Source organism: Setaria italica, chromosome V (assembly GCF_000263155.2).
Source record: "Setaria italica strain Yugu1 chromosome V, Setaria_italica_v2.0, whole genome shotgun sequence".
In the NCBI taxonomy this organism is placed as follows: Eukaryota; Viridiplantae; Streptophyta; class Magnoliopsida; order Poales; family Poaceae; genus Setaria; species Setaria italica.
In genome coordinates, this window is record NC_028454.1 from 136,444 (window position 1) to 158,656 (window position 22,213).

The window sequence follows — 22,213 nt, forward strand, 5'->3', positions numbered from 1 at the left end:
TTATTCTCCTTATCCCTCCAATCCAAAGATGAAAAAAAACCTTCAAAAAAAAAAATATAAAAAAGGGCGCGCCCCCTCCCCTCCTCCCACTGGCGCCCCCCCCCTCCCCCCTCTAAATCCCGGCCACCGCGCCCCCTCCCCTCCTTTTTCTTCCCCGGCACCGCCCGCCCCCCTCCCGATCCTCCCTCTCCCGGATCCGGCGGGCGGCACCCCCCTGCAGGGCCCTCCCCTCTCCTGGATCCGGTGGCGCCACGCCCCTTCCAGCCCTCCCTCTCCCAGATCCAGTGGCGATGGGCATGGTGGTGGTGGTGGCGGTGGCGGGTGTGGCAGTGGTGGCGGTTGCGGCGTGTAAGGCGTGGGGGAGCGTGCGGTCGGGATGTGGGTGCGGGGGCAGTTGCAGTCCAAGAGGGTTTTAGTCGGTTTTAGGAGGCGGTGGAGGGACTAAAAGTTTTGAGCCTCCTAAAACTTTTTAGTCACTTTTTAGGAGGAGTGTTTGACTCTTTAGTCACATTTTAGTCACCTTTTAGGAGCTAAAATTTTAGGGGGTGGAACACACTAGTGCTGGTGAGGAAGCTCGCCCTCTTAATGAAGACGTGGTCGGAAGGGAAAAAAAAAAGGCTGAATGCACGAGTACTCTTCTTCTTTTTCTAATAGGAAGGAAAGGTGAAGAACTCGCTCCTAGCAGGTAGCAGTGTGCATGGTTACTTTGGGTAGGGACTTGCATACATCCGGCAGTAGTGGCATCGATTTTCTTGGGAAATTAAATGTTGAAACGGCATGCAATCCATCTCGATCACAATAATGACAGGAAATCGGAAATTCTGTCACCTGCAGGATCCTGTTATTATATGTAGTATTGTTGTGCAGTATATTATTAATTTGAATATATGGAGTTTGTTTGTATCAACAGCTAGCTAGCTGCATGCCCGCCTGTCAGCCTGTGCCTTGGCAGGAACTAACTAACTAAACCCTAGAAGAATCAGCAAGAATTAAAAATGGATTTAACGAATCAATACAACCTGTGCTGCTAGCTGCAATTGATGCAAATAAAATCATTTCAGCAGCTGATATATTCACTGGGTCTCGCTGTTGGTGTTGTTGCTGGTCGCCGTGTTGTTACTGCTGCTCGTGACATTGTTGTTGTTGTTGCTGCTGCCGTGCTGCTGCTGGCCGCCGCCTCCTATGATGGACGTGATGGCCGCCGCCAGCGCCACCGTGAAGTTGGGATCCGCCGTGATGGCGGCCGCCGCGGCGCTGACGGTGTCGGCCAGCCCGATCCCGGTCGGCAGGGGCGTTGTTGTACCAGCATCCGGCGACGAGGACATGTGCAGGCCGGAGAACTTGGACTGGTTGTAGAGCGGCGGCGCCTGCGGTGGCGGCAGCAGCGGAAGCGGCGCTGGCGGTCGCGCGGCGGCGGCGGCGGTTGGCGGGGCGTGGGTGAGGTCGAGCGTGACAGTGGGGAAGGGCGCGGACGCGGAGATGGTGGCCATGCTGGAGGAGCAGGGCAGCACGGCGCGCGCGAGGAAGCTGTTGTCGGCGCTGGGCATGGAGCCCGAGAGCAGCATGGATGCGGCGGCGGAGGTGGTGGAGGCCATGGCCATGGCGGCGGGCGGCAGCGGGTGGTTGTGCGTGCCCTCGTAGGTGGTGATGAGGATGGAGCGGTCGTCGGCGCAGCGCTGCACCTGCATTGCATTGCATGCGGGCAGTCAGCGGTCGGTAGTCGTCGGTCAGCCAGCCGTGTTTATATTATATATATATATATAGATAGATAGATAGATAAACAAGCTGGTGTAGCAGTATTTGTTTGACCAGAAGCCAGTCAGCAAGCCAGGATGGATTGACCGGGGTCGGGTCGTCGCAGAAATCAAAGTTACCTGCTTGCGCACGGGGCATGCGTTGGCCATGGTGCATCGGTAGTAGGCTCGCGGGCAGGGGTTGCCCTTGGCCATCTTCTGGCCGTACTTTGCGCCACTGGCAACCGTCGGCGATCTGCCGATTCCATCATCAATTCATCATCAGCACATGCACATCGGAGGATTGATTCCTCCGACACAAATTATTAAAGATTTTAAAGAAGAGATGCATGCATCGATGGATCTCGACTTACGATCGGAGCTTCGGAGCGCGCGCGCACCGAGACGCGAGCCTTCCTCATGCTCGCCTGATCCAGCTGCTGCGGCCGTCCTTCCGCCGGCCCCCCGGTGGCTTCCGGGCTGTCCTCCTTGTTGTTGGCGGTGGACGACGACCGCCGCGGGCTGCCCACCTCCGTGGACGAGTTGGACGCCGGCTGCTGGTCGAGCTGCAACTGTCGCGGCGGCGGAGCGATGGGCGCCACGGCGGCCAGGGGTGCCGGCGCCTGCTGGTGCTGTGCCTGCTGCATGAGGGTGAGGAGATGCATCTGCAGCGCCTGGTAGCTGGTGGTGACCTGCGCGAGCATCCCCCGCAGGCGCTGGTTCTCCTCGTTCATGCGGCCCAGCTCCGCCTGCAACTCTACCTCCTCCTTGGGTTTCGTCTCCTCGTCGTGGGTGGCCGCGGGAAGGAGCTGTTGTTGCAGTGGCGGATACGATGATGATGATTATATCGTATCGACGATGAATATAATTGATTAAAGGGAGGAATGAATATAATCGACGTACGTTGATGGTGAGGTCCTCCTTGTTGATGGCGAGGCCGCTGCTGGCGGCTCGCGGCTCATCGCGCTCGACGACGCAGGTCTGCTTGTTGTCGTCGGAGAAGAAGTCGACCTCGACGGACCTCCTGCTGCCGCCTGGGTCGTCTGCCGACATCCTCCCGTGCAAGTGCAACGGCAGGCCGAGGAAGGCGAGCAGGTGGCCCTTGTCCATGCAAGAACTATCGTATCTATGGTAGCAAAGCTCAAGGAAGAAGAAGATGAGAGGAGAAGGAAAGAAGAAGAAGGAAGTCTCTGACCGCTGGCACGGGACGCGTATAAAAAAGCAAGCTAAGCTAGACATGACATGACATCAGGAGCTGCGTCAGCGGCGGGGGGCCTTTGTTTTGCTGCAGCCCGAGCCCGGCGACGACCAAGGCGAGAAGAGAGACATGCATGGATGGCCATCCGATCCAGTCGTCGGTCCAAGGATTTTCCTTACCGATCAGCGTCGGCCGGTCATCCAAATCAACTCACATCTTCCACGAAGCTCCCCGCATTGGGGTGGGCCCACCGTGCCCCACGTGTAGACAAGGTCAACGCCGGCCCTTGACTCGCTCGCCCATGGGTGGGAACAGTCCAAGATGCCTTTTTTTTTCTTTTTTCTGATCGAGCTGGAATGCTGGATGGATGCCAGATGCCGTACGTGATGCCCATGGGTTTGGATGACGACGACCGTGGATTTTGGCTTTTCTTCTGCGTGCTGGGGTCCCTTTTCCATGTGCACGCCAACCCCGTGTTACACGGCTACTAGCTATCTTCTCAAAACTGGGGGATTATTACCAAAATTAATGATATGATTTGGTTTGGCGATGAGGTCAGAGGTAAGTAGTCGCCCACGTTGTTGTACGGTTTGAAAAATGGAACAAGCATCGATGGATCAAGAATCACAACGCGGCAGGCCCGAGATGGAAGAAGAAGAAGAACCCCCCTGATTGGTGGATCTGGTCTTCATGTATGGTCACTAGAAGGAGACTTGCTGCTTCTGCCAGGCGATACGTGTCGCTGCTTTAATTAATTATTAATTTATTTCATGGGTTAACATATGTAATAGCTAGCGCAGGGTTGTAATAGCTGAAGGTGAGCTGATTTCTTGGACCGCCGGCGCTTTTTGACCGATGGATCGATCTATCGGAGACGACGATTGAACGAAGAGAAGACGCCAGACGATTGCAAGCATGCAGCCCTTTTCTGAAACTTTCGTGGTCCAAAAGTACCCGACCCTTTTGCATTTGGTCTTCAACTCACTCGAAGCGTACGTCTTTTGTTGCTGTTGATTGTATTAGACTCCCAAAAGGGGAAAAAAATCACATATGCTCATCGACTGTTCGGCGGTCCAATGCTGGTAAGCACCAAAAAATCATTACCGATCAGTTCGGCATCCGTGGTTTAATAAAAATCCAGATGAGGACTTTCCATCTCGGTGGCATTTAAAAAAAGAAAAAAAAAGAGGGGGAGAAAAGAAAATCACTAGTCATCAGGAATGTTAGTTTTAGAGGGTGACAGTTGGGAGCTTGTTAGGATGTTTAGTTGGGGAGCAGGCAGCACTTTTTATACCATGCATTAAAAATAGAATAGGAAACTGGTCACGCTTATTTGCCTTGCAAACCAACTACAGTACTAATATAATAGCCTCCATCGATCCATCTGCTTAATTAGCCAGTAGTAGACTCTTTCTTTAAAAAGCCAACAAAACTAACTAACCTGTCACCATCTCCATCAAAATACTAATAGTATAGATACATGATGATGGCCTCCGCCGCCTCCGAGAGTAAGAAGAAGAGTAACAAGACTAGCGGTAGCGGCCCTGCTGCTGCTGCTGCGACGCCGACGGCGACTGGCCCCCATCGTCGGCCCGTGCCCAAGCCCAAGCCGCCGGTGGTGATCGCGGCGCACGAGTGCCCCAGCGCGATGCGCGCCCGCATCCTGGAGGTGCCCCCGGGCCGCGACGTCCTCTCGTGCGTGTCGGCGTTCGCGCGGCGCGGGCGGCGGGGCGCGCTCGTGCTGGGCGCTGCCGGCCACGTCGCCGACGTCGTGCTCCGGGACCCCTCCGCGCTCGTGCTCCGCGGCACCATGGAGATACTGAGCCTGGCCGGCTGCTTCTTCCCTTTCTCCGCGTCGGCGGGGACGGCGGCGGTCTTCCTGGCTGGGCCGCGGGGGACCGTGCTGGGCGGCGCCGTAGTGCCGGGAGGGCTGGTCGCCGCCGGGCCGGTGGTGGTCGTGGTGGCCACCTTTGTGGCGGCCGCGCTCGACAGGCTGCCGCTGCTCTTGATCAAGGGGGAGGAGCCCCACCACGGCTGGCCGGTGGTGTGCCCGAACCCAAAGCAACAGCGGCCAGCTGATGAGTAGCTAGTGAAATCCCTGGAACTCGTCTCGAATGATGATGACTACAGAGGCCTGACACGTTTCTCCCGGCTACGTTTGGATTATAATCTAAGCGAAAATTTTCTCGCTTCTCACTTTTCACTTCTCGTAGTTCAAATCTCTGAAGCGGTTTACCACATAAGCGAGAATCGGTGGAAATAAGCAAAGCGTTTGGCGGGATTCTCGCTTATATCCACCGATAAACTGCTTATAAGCGGAAACAAATGGGGGCAGAGCCACCGAAATTAATTGTACTTCAACCATTTTTTTACCTTTAGGTAACTGACGTCTTGATTGATTGATCAAATAAACATCACATATTCCCATAGTACTTGAACCTGTTTGGTGTAAGTTGTAAATATATTTAGAGTTAGGGACTAAAATATAAAAATAGTAAAGAGATAAAAATAGAGTACCTGAGAGGGATCGAGAGCATCGATTTAGAGTTTTCCCCATTGCCTGTTCTTCATGGCTACTGTTCCTCTCTCCTTCCAATTCCAAATCCACCACAAATCCACTCATTAAATTTCAATATGGTATGGATTCCTTTCCGTTTTCATCGATTTGGGAAGTTCTACGGCACTGTGAGCTACAATTTCTTGGGGCGCCAAAGCCCCTATTCTGTTCGTCAGTGAGGCGGCCGTGGCGGGGGCCGATTTGGTGGTGGTAGGTTCCACGACGAGAGCCTGCCCGCGGAGGTCGTCGAGGTGTCGATGGTCCTGCACGCCTGCGAGGGGATGTGATGACAAAGCTCACCAACGAGGAGGTCCTCTACTGCTTGGTGGTGTTTTTTGATTTGGTGAGCAAAGAATTACAAGGAGCCGTGGTCCTCCCTTTTGGTTTGAATCTTGTGGATCAACTGAAGTCTGAACCTGCTGCTGTTCGTGGAGACAAAGGCCAGCCCGTAGTGCTGCCTGTTTCTGAAGTTGAAGTAACTTGGTTTGGTGAGCTTTTTTGAACTGAGACCTGATGATTTGAGCAAATATAGAACTATGGCCGGGACTAGTGGAGAAAAGGAGACTGATCGTAGCATTAGAAAATTATGTGAAATTCTTAGCAAAATAATGGAGCAACCCAAAGTAGTTTGAGAGGTTGTCAAATACGCTCTTGAGCCGAATCCCATAAAGTTACAGGGACAAGAAAACTATATATATGAGTTGGGCTCGACATGCGGTTAATTTTGAGCTCTCATGGATATGAGAGGTTATGGGTCCCTCATGAAGGTGATGTTTGAGGGTGAAATGGATGCTCAGACTAAACAGATCAATGATAGAGAGCTTGTGTGGCTGTTGGGTAGTATGGAACCAATAGTCAGAGAGCAAATCGAAACTATGGCTACTGTAGTTGAAGTGTGGGGTGCTCTACAAAATCAATTTGCAGGTAAATCTAACAAGATGCAGGCTGCTCGTATTATGCATAAGTTGTTGCATTTGAAGCAAGGCACAAAATCAGTGACCGAGTATGCTAGTGAATTGAAAAGACTATATAGAGAATTACATTATTATCATCCATTTGAACCTGTTGATCCGAAGGACATGACTATTCATCATACATCGTTTCAATCATTTGTGAGCAAACTTTTTCTTGATGGTTTGAATCAAGAATTTGACCTCTGTCGGCAGCTTATCTTCTCTAAGTCTGAATGGCCTACTCTTGATGAAATAATTTCCAGCATCATAGAAGAGGAAACCCGACTATCATATCCCAAAGTGGATGATTATAAAGTAGTTGATGCTAGTGCTGCCTTATCTATAAAGAAGAGCAACACATCTATTTCCTGAGGGGACCAAGAAAGAAACAAGGTGATTTGTGATCATTGTGGTGATAAGGGGCACACTATAGAGAGGTGCCTTAAACTGCATGGTTTTCCACCTAGCAAGGTGATTTGTGATCATTGTGGTGATAAGAGGCATACTATAGAGAAGTGTTTTAAGCTACATGGTTTTCAACCTAGGTGGAAAAAAGGGGGGAAATCTCAACTAGGGGGAGTTCAAGGTGCTCACTGGAATTGAGCCAATCATACTGCATCTGAAAAGGAGCTTCCAGTGGCAGATGCTCAAGCTCTTGAGAAATACAACTCCAAGCTCAAGCTCTCTGAAGGCCCATCTTCCACTCAAGGTTCCTCTACTAGTTTCAGTTACCATGCTACTTCCCAAGGTATAAAACCTGTTCAAGCCTACACACATAAACCTTGGATTATTGATTCTGGAGCTACTAACCACATGACAGGAGCATCCAATCTTTTCAATTCCTGCACGTTACTGATTTCCCTATTAACTTACTATCAGTTAGCTCTATCACAAAATCCCTCAATTGTAGAGGTTGGTTTGATCCTTCTCATTGTGCTTTTCAAGAGTTAGGGATAGGGAGAATTCTTGGGACTGGGACCGTGCATAGTGGACTCTATTATCTTGATGAAGGGAGTGATGAAGTTGCTTTTGCATCCAAGATGTCTCCATGTCAAGAATTATTATTACTTCACTGCAGGCTTGGACACCCCTCTTTTGTTGCTATGTCTTGTAGTTATCCTTCACTTTTTAATGCATGTCCTAGGTAACCTCTTATATGTGATGCATGTAAGTTTGCTAAACATACAAGGGTTCCCTATCCTAGTTTGGGTCTAAGAAGCAATCAACCGTTTGATGTGATTCATTCTGATGTTTGGGGACCATGTGACGGGTCCATAGACCCGGGGTCCCCAATAGGACCTCCTTCCTGCAGCACTTGGCCCAGCAAGATGTGCAGCGATGACGCGTACCTGGGCCGACCCAGCAACGCAACGCAGGCCGAGACTAAGATCCGGCCACCAACTGGCTCCTCCGACCAGGAGGCCTGGTCGGCGCCCCGACTAGAAGGGTCCAGTCGGGGATGGGACCACAGTCTAACCCCGATCGAATTCCCCTGACCGGGGATGTGCCGTTCCAACCACACCACTCCCCCCGACCGGCACGACCGGGGCCGACTGGGACAATCGACCGGGGACGCCCACTCGGTGTGGGCCCAAGAAGCAGGTGGAACAGATAAGAGGAAGCGCCCAGGTCAACTACCGTACAAGGAATTGTATCGCGCCATGCCCTGCGCACGCCCCGCACAGTGCCGCCGCAACCTACCCGCTACAACGGAGTGGCCTGACAAGATGAACAGGGACCGAGGACGGCAGCCATACCGTACCCAACGACGTGGGCCTCGACAAGACTAGGCAGCGCCCGCACTCTCTCTCTCTCTCTAACATGTAAGGCCGTCTCCTTGTACTATAAAAGGGAACGAGCCCTCCCGTCTGGAGGGAGGTTCTATAGATAGACGCTTCTACTCACTCCGCAGCGCACGTCTGAGCCCTCGGTCACTCTCTCCCACTCAGACGAGAGCACGACCAGGTCTCGGACACCCCCTCTCATCCCTCTCTCGTTTGTACCCCCACTGCAAACTTTGAGCACCTGGGCTCAGGAATATAGTCAACCGTCCGACCCCAACTGGACGTAGGGCCCATTTTCCGAACTAGTTTACATCCTGTGTCATTGTGTGCTAGGCCATATCTGATCTAACGCACGGTAAAACTACAATATTTACTAGTCAACTAGATTTCACATCGACACCATGTGAGGTGCACTCCATTTCTGGATATAGATGGTTTGTGACTTTTATTGATGGCTTTAGTAGGTATACTTAGATTTATCTGTTGAAACACAAAAGTGATATTTTTGCTATTTTCAAAGATTTGTATGCCCTTAATAAAAATAAGTTTTGGCAACACTATTAAGGTCTTATGCTCAGATAATGGTACGGAGTACGTTAACCAGAAGTTTGAATAGTTTCTTGTTTCTAATGGTATTGAACATCAAACAACATATGTTAACACTCCAGAGCAAAACGGTGTTGCTGAATGGAAAAATAAACATTTACTTGAGGTTTCTTGTTCTCTTATGTTTACAATGAATGTCCCTAAGTTTCTTTGGGGGAAGTAGTGTGGACTGCAACATATTTAATTAATCTCATGCCTCTTCGAGTTCTTGATAATAAATCTCCTGCTGAGTTACTTTTGAATTTGAATGAATTTGTTGTTGCTCCGAAGGTCTTTGGATGTGTTTGCTTTGTGCATGAGTACAGAAATGATGTTAGAAAACTTGACCCCCGTGCTGTTAAATGCATGTTTGTTGGTCACTCTCCTACTCAAAAAGGTTATCGTTGTTGGTGTCCATCTGAACATCGTTTCTTTGTAAGTATGGATGTGACATTTCGTGCATATGAACCTTATTATGAGCCAACCAATGATACTGGAATTACTCTTTCTCCACCTGAAGGGCAACAAGAGAGGGAGAGTAACAGTGGAGGTATTCATATGGGCTCTGTTCTTGTTCCTCCTTCAGTTGGTTCCTATGGGGATAATTCGGTTCATAGTTAGGGGGAGGAAATTAATAACGATAGTGAGAGTGGGGGTAATAATTCTTGCCATGAAGATATACAGAGTACTCTGCCTTCTCAAAATAAAGAGTCTCTTATGCATGAGGACCCATGTATCAACTCACACTCTCTTAGTCCTAATGCTCCATCTAGCATTTTAGAGCAAGGAGATAATCAATTGTCTACTCAGCTTCCTTCTGAAAATGATCAACCTATAGCCTTAAGAAAACCAACTAGATCTTCCAATATTTTAGCACATCTTAAAGATTGTGTTGGTTACAAACATGGCATTTCCAATTTCATTTCTTATGAGAGTTGCAGCCCATCCTTTCCGAGCTTTGTTGCCTCTCTAGATTCTATATCCATACCCACTAACTAGAAATTAGCTAAAGAGGATCCTAAGTGGAAGGAGGCAATGCTTGAAGAGATGAGAGTTTTGGAGAAGAATAGAACTTGGGAGCTTGTGAATCTACCGCAAGGTAAGCAACCTATTGGGTGCAAGTAGGTTTTCACCATTAAACATACTCCTGAAGGAGGTTGATAGATACAAAGCCCGTCTTGTGGCAAAAGGATACACCCAAACTTATAGGATTGATTATGATGAGACCTTTACACCTGTTGCTAAGATGAATTTGGTAAGAACGCTCATATCTTCTGCTGTCAACTTGGATTGGGATATATATCATATGGATGTTAAAAATGCTTTCCTTCATGGTGACCTTCATGAATAAGTATATATGCACATACCACCCGACATTGAAACAAGTCAAACAAATGGGAAAGTGCTTCATTTACATCGATCTATATATGGATTGAAGGAATCCCCCTAGAGCTTGGTTTGATCGCTTTAGGCAATCAATGCTCAAAAGAGGCTATATCCAAAGTAATGCTGATCACACACTATTATTTAAACATGCTACAAGTAAGGTAGCAATTCTAATAGTGCATGTGGATGATATTGTGATTACTGGAGATGACATTGCTGAGATTGTCGATTTGAAGAAATATCTTGCTCAAGAGTTTGAAGTAAAGGATTTGGGCAATTGAAATATTTTCTTGGCATTGAAATCTCCCGTGGACCAAAGGGGATGTTTCTATCTTAAAGAAACTAGAGGAAACTGGAATGCCTGGATGTTGTCCTACAACCACACTTATTGAGCAAAATCATCGTTTAAGTAAAGATGTTGGTACTCCAGTGGATAAAGAATATTATCACAGACTGGTTGGAAGACTTATATATCTCTCTCACACTTGACCTGATATTGCCTTTGCAGTAAGTGTGAGTTTATGCATGATCCTAGGTCATCTCATATGGATGCTGTCTATCGCATTTTGAGGTATCTTAAGAGTAGCTCAGGGAGGGGTCTTTTATACACTAAACAAGGAAGCCTGCAAATTGAATGATATACTGATGCTGATTGGGCTTGTTCTTTGGATGATAGAAGATCAACTTTCCAGGTATTGTACCTTCATCGGAGGTAATCTAATTGCATGACGAAGTAAAAAGCAAAGTGTTGTAGCACAGTCTATAGCCGAGGTAGAGTTTCGTGCTATGGCTCATGGTGTGTGTGAGCTGTTGTGGCTGCAGATTCTTCTAACTGAACTGAGATTGTTTGAGAGTGGACCCTTCATGCTATATTGTGACAACAAAGCAACTATTGATATAGCTATCATGATAGAACCAAGCATATTGAGATCGATCGTCACTTTAAGGAGAAGTTAGATAGAGGAATTATCTGCCTATCTTACGTAAAATCGGCTAGCTAGGTGGCTGATATTTTGACCAAAGGGTTGTCTGAAAAGACTTTCTCTTTATTTGGTAGCAAGATGGGTCTATATGATATCTTTGCCCCATCTTGAGGGGGAGTGCTGGTGTAAGTTGTAAATATATTGAGAGATAGGGACAAATGTAAAAACGGGAAAGAGATAAGATGGAGTACTTCTCAGAATCCAAAGCATCGATCCAAAGTTTCCCATTACCAGTTTTTCATAGCTACCGTTCCTCTCTCCTTCCAATTCCAAATCCACCACAAATCCACTCATTAAACTTCAATAAAACCTACCTAGTAATGTCGTCATATATTTAGAATAGATGGATGGATTACTAAGTGCAACACCAGAGTAGCAGGATACACGACTCTGACCGCCGGATCGCTCGATCGACGTCATGCATGGGTCATTGAGCTCTGAGCCTGGCCCAGTTGGAGTGACGAGGCCCACCAACGACGACGTCATGCATGGGTCATTTAGCTCTGAGCCTGGCCCATTCATGGCCCAGTTGGAGTGATGAGGCCCACCAACGAAGGCCAGCCAGATTGATGGAATGAAGAACGGAAACCAAACCAGAAACCACCACCGGGCTGGTCGGATCCGTGCCGCCGCCGTCCTCCTCCGCCGCCGCCGCCTCCTTTTCGATTCGCCGCTTCAAATCACCGCAGAGCAGAGGTCGGGCGGGATGGCTTCCGATGCCCAGGCGCAGCAGCCCAAGCCCACCAGGGTCTCGCTGTCCTACGAGGAGATCTCCAAGCTCTTCTCCCTCCCCATCGCCGAGGCGGCCTCCATCCTCGGTATGTATGCTCCCGCGCGCTGCTTCCATTCCATCATTCCATGCCCGATTCACCCCTGCTGCCTCATCCGCCTGCAGGAGTCGGCACCAGTGTCTTGAAGAGGATATGCCGCACCCACGGGATTGTTAGGTGGCCATATCGAAAGGTAACAAATTTCGTCATACCACAAGCTCTCAATTTGACATTCTCTATTGCTCAAACATACTGCGTGCAGCTTGTTTCTGCGAAAACTGGTGACGACACAAAAGGTCCTGAAAGAGAGAAAGCCAAGGAACTTCCTGAGTTGTCAAAAATTGCAAAACAAAAGGCTTCCAACTCATCTGCTTCACCAATTGTGTTAGTAAAGCTCTCTCCTTTTCAATCCTCTTACTTATTGCTCCTGCAAAGCTTAAGTAGGTTCATGCAGTTGACTTATTGGACTGGATCATATGATGATATGTTATGCTGAAGAAACAAATTGCATCATTCGTTTGACACTTGGATTGGATTGGGCATGCTAATAGGTCATCAACCACTTCCCAAGGAGCGGCGAAATCTCAACAGGGCAGTTCTAAGGCAGGGCAAGTTTCGGTTTCACCCCCAGCAGGTAACCAGAATATGTCACCAAGCTTGGCCCATGGTAGCCAAGCCAAAGCCATTCCTAGCTACATGGATGATTTTAAGTACGGATTCCCATCATCTGGCTTGTCCTGTGGAACTATGAAATGGTGGGGTGGGAGCAGCGACGCGGACTGTGCGCCCACCAAAGATGGAAGCCGTGAAGCCCATGGTGAGGCCTCAAAGGGCATGACTGAGGATGATGAGTTGGACTGGGGAGCAGATGAGGCAGAAACCGAAGCTGATGGCGCTGTTACGGCTGAAGCGTCAGCACAGCTGTGCTCCCTGAGAAGGAAAGCAGTAGACGACGGGCGCAAGCTATTGAATGGTGACACCCGCAGGGGCCAAGAATTTTCTAGGCTGAACAAGAGGCAGAAGCTGGCCCTGGCCCAGGTATTTGGGGCTTCACTGCCAGATGTTGTATTGCTTGTGTTTAGCGAGTGAGCAACCGATAGATGCGGTTGCCCTCCCTCTTCTGATCCTCATGTAACCGAAACTTGCCCTGCCTTAGCGAGAAGTGTGAAATCCTCTCATTGAATTGAAGAATGGTGGTAGGAGCTTGTTTTGCCTGCCTACCATACAAGTCGTTGTCGTTGCTTTCCTGTATGTATTATCTTGTCTCCCACGTGCACACAAGGAGAGCACCTTGTATATGTGAATGCACTAGTATATTTACTAACATGATTACATCGCGTTGTGTTCCTTGAAAGTATGTGCGAGCTTTTCCATAGGCTATATGACTAATTATGAAAGTATTCTGCCAGTAAATAACTCAATATTGTTGCTGTTTACTTATAGTGTTGTTATCCTTTACCTGCCTTTTTTCCACAAGCCAAAAAGAAAAGGAAAACAATTTGGTGTACATGGAGAAAGTGGCAAAGATGTCCTTAAAGTGAACCAGTTGAGAAAATATGCACACACATGATGTTTGGGTCACTGGAAGATGGAAAATTGAATATCCATCCAAGTGAGTTTAGCTGCCCTTGATATTCTTTTCACGTTTTTCCATGTGAAAACTCATGGATGGAAATCTGTGTTCAAGGTTGCGGAATGTTCATGCTTGTATAAGTTATTATAGTTTCCAAATCCATGTGTATTAGGCAAACCTGAGACAATTATACCTTTATGTTAATCTTTTAATTGCTTGGACTTTTTTTTAATAAAAGGAGTCTTTTTTAACTGTGGTGAATTCTACATTTATCTCATCAGCATATGCAGAAGGGGTTATACAGAAGAATCACCTTATTTGTCAGTTTCTACATGAACATGCAAAAGAGCTATGTATAATTGCATTAATAGAAGAGAAGTCTTACAACACTGATACACTCGATTTGTCATGAAAATTGAATGCATGTATGTCACAGACAGACTGTGTATGATGTTTGGGTGTTAACCTAGTGGAAGGTGTTTATTTCTTAAATGTACAGTCTTACACAGTAGCATGCATAAGATGTCTATATGCATTGATTTAAAAAAAAATTGCATCCAGCACCCTTGAAGCTTTGCCATCCATTCTGAATGAGAGTAATGCCATGGTATCCTAATTACATAATTGTGTAAATTGCAAGTTAATCTGTTAGGTTGCATTCTGCTTTTGTAATGGTATCAGCATTGCAAGACTAAATGAATGGCACGAAGTGCGTACGGACGATCTGATGACAGAGGGCAGATCAATAGGGTCAATCTAGTTACTGCTTTGCATGTCTCTTAATTTGTATGCTAGCATAATAGAAGCAGTACTGACATCAGTGTGGCTTAAGAAAGTACTCCTTAGCGCATCTCCAATGTATGGATATCTTTTTCACCAGGTAAGGTTGTTATTTCGGCAAAGCATGCACTCTGTCTTGTAACGGCATCTAACAGTGAGTTTCTTTTGTCTAATTTTACCTTAATCCAGGTGGAGATAGCACTGAACTCAAGCTACCTGGCGTATAGGAATCTAGGAATTGCTTGTACTGACTGTTTGTGTGTGGACTGTGGAGAGAGAGCCTGAGACTAGCTATTATTATATTGTCTATGCTAGCTAATGAATATTTCTGTGAGAAGCAACCCACATATAATGAAAATAGCAAGGTAGACATATACAGGACAGGGCATCATGTGTTTGGTGTTGGTTGCTTGTGGCATGGCTTCAGTTGAGAAGTATTGTGTGTCATGGAAGATTTCTCTCTCATGTGTTGTCTCTACAGATTTTGGTTGGTGAGGTTTGTGTATAAGCCACTTTTTCTTTCTTGCAGAGGCAAGGTTCCCAAATGTTGAGAATATATGTATCTGGCTGAAACCACTTGAACCTTTCGATGCAAAGTGGGCAGAATTAGTTTCGCAGGGCAAGGGAAAAATGTGGATGGGAATAAGAGCAGGAGCAAAGGCGTAAAGACAAGAAGAAGGAACAAAGCAAGGTATGTTGAACATCTTTTAGGTGCAATTGTGGATCTACCTCATCTTCATTGGTGGTTACGGAACCCAGGCAGACCCACATGGGTGGAATAACGCATGCATCATTTGGTAATCATCTCATGCCTTTGGGGGTGTTTGGGAACACCGTGTTAAAGTTTAACACCTGTCACATCGGATGTTTGGATGCTACTTAGGAGTATTAAACATAGGCTAATTATAAAACTAATTGCACAGATGGAGTATAATTTGCGAGATGAATCTATTAAGTCTAATTAGTCCATGATTTGACAATGTGGTGCTACAGTAACCATTTGCTAATGATGGATTAATTAGGCTTAATAGATTCATCTCACCAATTAGCATAGGGTTCTGCAATTAGTTTTATAATTAGCTCATGTTTAGACCATTTAATTAGCATCCGAACATCCGATGTGACACTGTTAAAGTTTAGCACCTTGTATCCAAACACCCCCTTTGTTCTAGTATGGAGTATATTTGTGCTTGTAGAGCCATCAGTAAATGAACACATGTGGAAGAACTCTGCTCTGCTCTCTGCTGGGCATATAGAAAGTAGGACAGTAAACTCACATTTGGAAGAATCATGGACTGACAGGAGGAGCAGTGCTTGACTGCTTTCCCTTTTTTCAATAACCTGTTTGTCAGTAGTAGCATAGTACATCACAAAGACTGGGGAGTGGGACGGAGGAAGGAAAGCAGTAGGTGTTGGTCAATGCAGTAGGAGTCTGAGAGAGAGATGCCAGAGCAGAACAAAATTTGATAGGGAATTATTTCAAAAAAAAATGGTAGGGAATTGAGCTGAAGGGAAGCAGAAGCACATGGCAGGTTGCCTTGGGCGCAAGGCAGAAACCCGTGTTTGTGGATTCGATTGGGGTCACATGCATGCAGCATGAGCATCCAGCAAGCAATGCAAAGTGCAAGCAAAGTCATCTTCTTGTCTTTATAAATAAAGGAGGAACGGGAGAAGCTAGCTGCAGGCAGAGCGCCCCGTCTGATCGATCTGTCTCCTCCATTCATTCTCCCTCCACAGCTCCAGCCTCCAGCTACTAAGATGGGCATCAGAGGCGGCAGGGGAGCTCAGCCATCGGCGTCGCTGCTGCTCGTGTCTCTGACTCTGGTCGGGCTTGTGCTCCTCAGCTTCACCTCCTCCTCATCAGGTAACTGCAAATGCCATTGCCTGCCTAAATATCTTGGTGATGGATCGATGCATGATTTCTGAACCCGGTAAATATAATGTTGCAGTCGAGGCGCAGAAGAAGACGTGGTGCGTGGCCAAGCCCTCCGCCTCCAACGACATCCTGTCTCTGAACCTCAACTACGCGTGCTCTCAAGTGAGCTGCGCCGTCATCCAGAAGGGCGGGCCCTGCTACTACCCGGACAACTTCGTGTCGCGCGCTGCCGTCGCCATGAACCTCTACAACGCCGCCAATGGCAGGCACCCCTGGAACTGCTACTTCAACAACTCGGCACTCGTCGTGCAGTCCGATCCCAGCTATGGATCCTGCACCTACTACTGACCTGCTGCATGGAATGGAATGGAATGGAGTGTCCTACTTACTCTTCTAGTCTGTAGTAGCTAGCTAAAGCTAAATTGAAACCGTGCGTCTGTGCTGCAGTTGAGATCGATTGGAGAGATGGCCACCGGTTCGTAAGTATATATACTACAGTATATGTTTGGAGAGATGGATCGATTGATTTCTTCGATGAAGAGAATTGAAGGATGCTGAAGCCATAGCATTTCACATTTACTGTTTGGCATGTTTATGAGGCAAGAAATGCAGTAGGAAACAATGTTTCCCTAGATGCTAAATGCTAAACAGTTAATCACCCTCCATTTAGCATTTAGATGGTAGCGGCACAAGAGCGCGGGCCATGAGTAGGGGCGGATAGTTTTGGCATTGATCTGGCATATATCTAGATGTAGTGTATGTATAGGTGCATAACAAAATCTATAAACCTATAAATACCAAAACAACCTACAATTTAGGATGGAAGAAGTACGTGCATATTCTATGTTTACCATTTTCACGTTTAGATGAATACTAGTCGGAAATTGTGAGAACATGTTGCATCCTTGTACCATTGCTGAATGGATAAAACCTTACATAGATATGGCTTTGATGCACTCTATAAAACAACCACACACCTCAAAAGCTTTTACGCGGTGATGTCATTGAGGATTTCAAATAGTTTTTTGTAAAAGGACGCATAAAGTTGGAGACCCAGAATTTGTTGATGCAATGGTCCCTTTCACGAATCGTGATGCTCACGTATCACTCCTTGTATCGGTAGTTGATACACATATTTATCATAAAATGATATTAAGAGGATTAAATATAGGGAAAAGTCATATTCTCACCCTCCAGTAATAGCAGAAGTCTTATTTCAACACACAACAACAAAACCAGATATCCAACTGTCCAAACCGGGCAAATTTGGCACTTTGGTGATTTTGAGGGTGGTTTTGCATCTTCTAGAAATTTAAAAAGTTTTTATTTAATAAAAATATAACTAATTCATTTCAAATCCAAAAAATATGAAGTTGGTACCAAAAGTTTTCTAAAAATGTACGCTATCTGTTGGTACTCTATTTGTAGTTGTTTACATCATATTTTTTTTACCATTCCTAGTGTTTTATTGCTCATAATAAAACACAAGGAACATGACCAACTAAGATTCAAATAATGTCAAATAGAACACCAATAGCTAGGTTACATATTAAAAAAAATAGCACCAATTTAATTTTTTTTCTAATTTGAAATGAATTAGTTATAAATTTTTTAATTAAATCTAAACTTTTTGAATTTCTAGAAAATGCAAAATCAGAAGCCATCCAAAGGGTCAAATTTACCCGGTTTTGACAGTTGAATGGCCCTCCATGTCTGGTTTTGTAGTTGTGAGTTGAAAATCATACTTATGCTATATGAAGATGAAAATTGGACTTTTCCCTTAAATATATACTCCATTCGACCTTACCTCCACAGGAGAACCAACAAGAAATAACAAAGTAGGCTCATTTGGCACAAGCAACCTTAAACGCAAATGTACTCTTAGCATCATATGATTCACCATTGTCTTCAGGTGGAAAATTATGAATATAGCAAGATTGAGCATGGTGCTCAACAAATCCTGACCCTACAAAGAGTGATTAAATGCATATCGTTTAGAGTTTAGAATTTAAATACAAAGAGTAGCAAGGATGTTTTAGTCCTTAGGCCTAAAGCATCGCATAATGCAAGTGATTAAGCGGCCGGATAGCCTTTCAAAAAGAGCTTTGTAATGCACTTTACTCTTTTTAAATGATCCTAGAAATCGGGATGTTACAAATATAGCACTATCCATTTCAAAAGAAAAACTCTTACTTTCTCCTAAGCCCAACTAGTGTGTCATTGTATGTCGTATTATATTGTCTACTCCTATCATCTTGATTTTCATGACCTCCTACCTACTCTTTGGCGGATCACACACACTATCCTCCACAATATACGGGGTCTCTTCTAAAACCAGCCTTGACACCAGACTAGATCTCTAAATCTCAAACCTCGGGCTCTAACAATATAGTTGTCTAAATTGGAGAAGAGCTTGGAGTTCAAATATGGAAGGTACCTAAAAACATTCAAATATTTCGCAAATTTAGTCTAAAAACTATTAGCTAAAAGGTTGAAGGGCCGAGCATGTCCGAATTAAATATATATAGAGTTCGATGAGTGTATATAATTTTACGAAGAAGAGTTTGGTTGTATGTTGTGTCTACTTCAGCCCACTTATCGGTCCATCTCTCACGTGCCGGATCAGTGCAGTCACTCATGCACTCAACTAAAGAGGGTCATTGCATCTACAAGTATTACACACAATCAAGTTTGTATATGTTCAGATACTACACTGTACCATAGTTGTCCAGGCATGTTTGAGATGATCATTTTGTCCACAGCCAAGGTAAGGGCAAAGCCAAAATTTGGCAAAAGCGTTGATGTTTGGATTGCTACCAAGCCAAACATACCAAATTCATGCTTATGTGAAAATGACACCTGGGCCATACCTCGTATTGCTGCCACGGCCGGCCGCGCGCGCGGTAGTTAATGTCCGAGATGGCGATGGCAGGCCCCACACGCTCTCCGACCTTGATCCAGATCCGGACCGAGTCGATTTCCCTTTCTTTCCTTCCTTCTCTTCCTCAATTCCCTCGGCCTCGCTCCTTGCTTCCCCCTGTGCTGGGCAGGCCTGCCCAGCTGCCCGGCTGCCGTCCTGCTGTTCAATCACCGGAGGAGAGGAGAGGAGATCCATCCGTCGCACCTCTCTTCTTTTGCTGGTAAGCAAATCTTGAATCTCTGCCTGCTTGCTAGCTTGCTTGCTTCCATGGATGATGCGAGTGTGATGTCTTTTCTTTCTGGGCTAGCTAGCTGTGTGACGACTTGAGCCCTTAGCTCAAAATCTTCGATTGCAGCTTATTTTGGGGAATTTCTTTGGTTTAAAAAGAACCACCATGCCTGCCCCCTTCCCTCATCTCACCTACTGATCTGATCGTATCAGCAGAGAACGATTTCGCGTTGTGGAGAGTGGAGACCGCACCGAACCGTTCGTTTCGATGGAGATGAATTCTTCTTTAAGATTCTATATCTACTCCAGTACTGGTTGTATTGTTTAATTTCTACATGTACAATTGGAGGCCGTCGTTATTGTTAACGGCTCTAGCTAATTCATGGAGTATGAATCTCTTTGGATGGAGCCTCTCTCAGGTTCCAGATTCTGCAAGCACTTGAAGCTTGTGCTTCTTTTTCATGCCACCTTCGTGTTGACTTCACATCCATGTCAAGATTCAAGAAGCTATAAAACCGGTTGTGCAATGGCTCCTTGTTTTTAAGCCCACACGAACCAAGAAGCTATACCGCCGGTTGAAGCTTAAAACCATGCTGGGGCATTTTCTCTTGTGTGTTCTATGCACTAGCTGATGAACATCACACAACTCCTCAAGTATGTTAGGTTTATAACCTAGTGATGCCATGAGCATGGGATTCTTAATAATTAATCCACCTAACAAGTGAAACAAATTGAGGGGATATATAGCTCGAATCAGGAAGATCTGACCTTTGTTCAGTACTCATAGGATAGGGAAGCCATAACACGACATTCGAGAAACACTAAACCAAGTAATGCTTCAACCAATGCATCAATTAAAATGTATATGGATGGGAACAAACCAAAAAAACTATTAGGCGGTGGAGTAATACGTCCGTAGCCAAAAGAATGTATTGCCTCACCTCTTCAGAAAGCACTTTCTTTTTTCAATGTGTTGCCTTTCTGTTATAAGCCATACTGCATTGACACTGTAAAATTGTTGCCTCCATCAGCTTTATTGAGATGCTTTGATTATGTGACAGTTGGCATAATGACACCAGCAATTTTTTTTGCTTTTAGCATCATGTCGGAGATGAAGGACTCCACTGCTGCTGCTCTTGATGGAAATCCTGAACCTATGGATCAAACTGAAGACAATTCTATGCCGTCAGCTCAGCAACAGGTTATTTATTTTGTGCACTAGTTCTGGATATTATACAGTCATTTAAATGGCATTCTGCACTCCTTTTGTGATGGAATAACCGGCGATGCTGCTTTAAAGGCGGCACAAGAGGTTGTACAACATAATAATGTTTTCCTGTGGGCAGGAGGAAGCAATCAAGAAGAAGTTTGGAGGACTAATGCCCAAAAAGCCACCACTCATCTCGAAGGTTCCTTTCTGAATTTGTTCACTTTATCCCAAAATAAAATAGCACGGACCAGATAGCATTCACATAAAGGAAACTGCTGTGATCAGTAACTGAATTGTTCTGTGTAATTGTAGGATCATGAGCGGGCCTACTTTGATTCTGCTGACTGGGCTCTGGGAAAGGTATTATTGTTACTCTTTTTCTTTGTTCTTTTTTTTTTTTTTTGGGGGGGGGGGGGGGGGGGGGGCGGCTGGGCTCAGTACATCTAATGTAGTGCATACTTGAGTTCCCAAATCCATTGGTTTAAATTCTGATATAACACTTGGTTGTGTACAACAGCAAGGTGTTGCCAAACCCAAAGGGCCGCTGGAGGCACTTAGGCCAAAGCTGCAGGTATCACTGGTAGTGGCTCCATCTAATAACACATTGCTGCACGTGACATTACATTGTTGCTCTATCTTGTTCTGGTTTGTTTCAGCCAACACGCCAACAACAGCAGCAACGTTCAAGGCGCTCCATTTACACTTCGTCAGAAAACGAGGGTATGCACTTTGTTGGCGATGCCTTTGATTCCAGTCCATGTGTACAAGGAAAGCAAAGCTGAGCTAAGCTAAGTAGCAAGTGAGGCTGGGCTTTAGTTGCTGTCTGAATTGTTGTGACATTCGTGCTTGCAGATGGAGACGGTGCTGGTGCTGAAGATATGAACATCAACTGAAGTAGCCTGGAATCGTGCTGTGTTAAGTTGTTGGAGAACATTGCGTGAATTGAATATTGATTGATAAGAAAAATCCTGATCATCAAGTGTTGTGGTACTGTTTCCATACTAGTAGGTTAATTAGTTGAACCAAACATTTGATATTCCTGCATAAATACATGGAGTATTTATTTTTGGATAAATATATGTCAGTTCTACATACTGTGTATTTGTCGGTCAACGGCCTGCTCGCTGATGAAGAGACTCAGCTGAGAGGGATGTCAATTTCTCTGTCATGCGCGACATGGCACGTTGGTGCTCCGATCGGATGATCCATGTGCCTGATGGGGCTCTCCTCCCCTTGTCCTTGTCAGTTTCTGATCAACTCTTGACCTCCCCTCTTCAGCTTTGAATCCTCACCTTTTGGACAAGGCGACAATCATGCTAGATTTCTTGGACATGGAATAAACCAGTAGTAGAGTACATGTACAACACAGTCAGCCTCTTGTCAATTACAGTACGCATTAAGCTAGGATATATATAGTAAGGGTTTAGACAGCTCGATCTTCTTCTGAAATGATTAGCTCAATCAGATTAGGCTTGCATTTGGCGCAAAGCTGATCGATCAGTTGTGCTAATGATTGAATGCAAGCCACACAGACTGCTACTGCTAAAGTGCTAAGCAAAGCTAGCTGGCTGGCTGATGCTACTAATACTAAATGATGATGGTGATGATAGGAAAATGCGGCATGCAATGCAATGCTATTGAAGGGAAGGAATCGGCGGCCCATCCCATTTGCCCTGC

At 46.0% G+C, this 22,213-nt stretch overlaps 5 protein-coding genes across 5 annotated transcripts; 4 read left to right on the plus strand and 1 right to left on the minus strand.

Annotated features, from left to right (window-relative positions):
- Window positions 1–812: 812 nt before the first annotated feature.
- LOC101772439 (WRKY transcription factor 6-like) lies at window positions 813–2,926 on the minus strand. Its single transcript, XM_012845850.2, is given in 5 exon segments — window positions 813–1,682; window positions 1,875–1,964; window positions 1,966–1,989; window positions 2,108–2,542; window positions 2,637–2,926. Coding segments are annotated over 5 exon segments (1,365 nt in total). The 5' UTR covers window positions 2,844–2,926; the 3' UTR covers window positions 813–1,073.
- A 1,337-nt stretch (window positions 2,927–4,263) lies between these two features.
- On the plus strand, window positions 4,264–5,343 carry LOC101772034 (AT-hook motif nuclear-localized protein 23). Its single transcript, XM_004967266.3, has one exon. The coding sequence runs from the start codon at window positions 4,412–4,414 to the stop codon at window positions 5,015–5,017; it is 606 nt and encodes a 201-aa protein (XP_004967323.1). The 5' UTR covers window positions 4,264–4,411; the 3' UTR covers window positions 5,018–5,343.
- A 6,375-nt stretch (window positions 5,344–11,718) lies between these two features.
- On the plus strand, window positions 11,719–13,281 carry LOC101771632. Its single transcript, XM_004967265.4, has 4 exons — window positions 11,719–11,997; window positions 12,075–12,142; window positions 12,212–12,333; window positions 12,501–13,281. Exons 1-4 carry the CDS (start codon window positions 11,754–11,756, stop codon window positions 13,036–13,038), a joined length of 972 nt encoding a protein of 323 aa, XP_004967322.2. The 5' UTR covers window positions 11,719–11,753; the 3' UTR covers window positions 13,039–13,281.
- Window positions 13,282–15,440: 2,159 nt separating this feature from the next.
- Window positions 15,441–16,758, plus strand: LOC101771231 (glucan endo-1,3-beta-D-glucosidase). The gene is made up of 2 exons (XM_004967264.3): window positions 15,441–16,166; window positions 16,252–16,758. Exons 1-2 carry the CDS (start codon window positions 16,061–16,063, stop codon window positions 16,524–16,526), a joined length of 381 nt encoding a protein of 126 aa, XP_004967321.1. The 5' UTR covers window positions 15,441–16,060; the 3' UTR covers window positions 16,527–16,758.
- A 2,345-nt stretch (window positions 16,759–19,103) lies between these two features.
- LOC101770558 lies at window positions 19,104–21,628 on the plus strand. Its single transcript, XM_004967263.4, has 7 exons — window positions 19,104–19,318; window positions 20,425–20,527; window positions 20,673–20,735; window positions 20,849–20,896; window positions 21,054–21,107; window positions 21,193–21,256; window positions 21,389–21,628. The coding sequence occupies exons 1-7, from the start codon at window positions 19,104–19,106 to the stop codon at window positions 21,427–21,429; spliced, it is 588 nt and encodes a 195-aa protein (XP_004967320.2). The 3' UTR covers window positions 21,430–21,628.
- The last annotated feature ends 585 nt before the right edge of the window (window positions 21,629–22,213 follow it).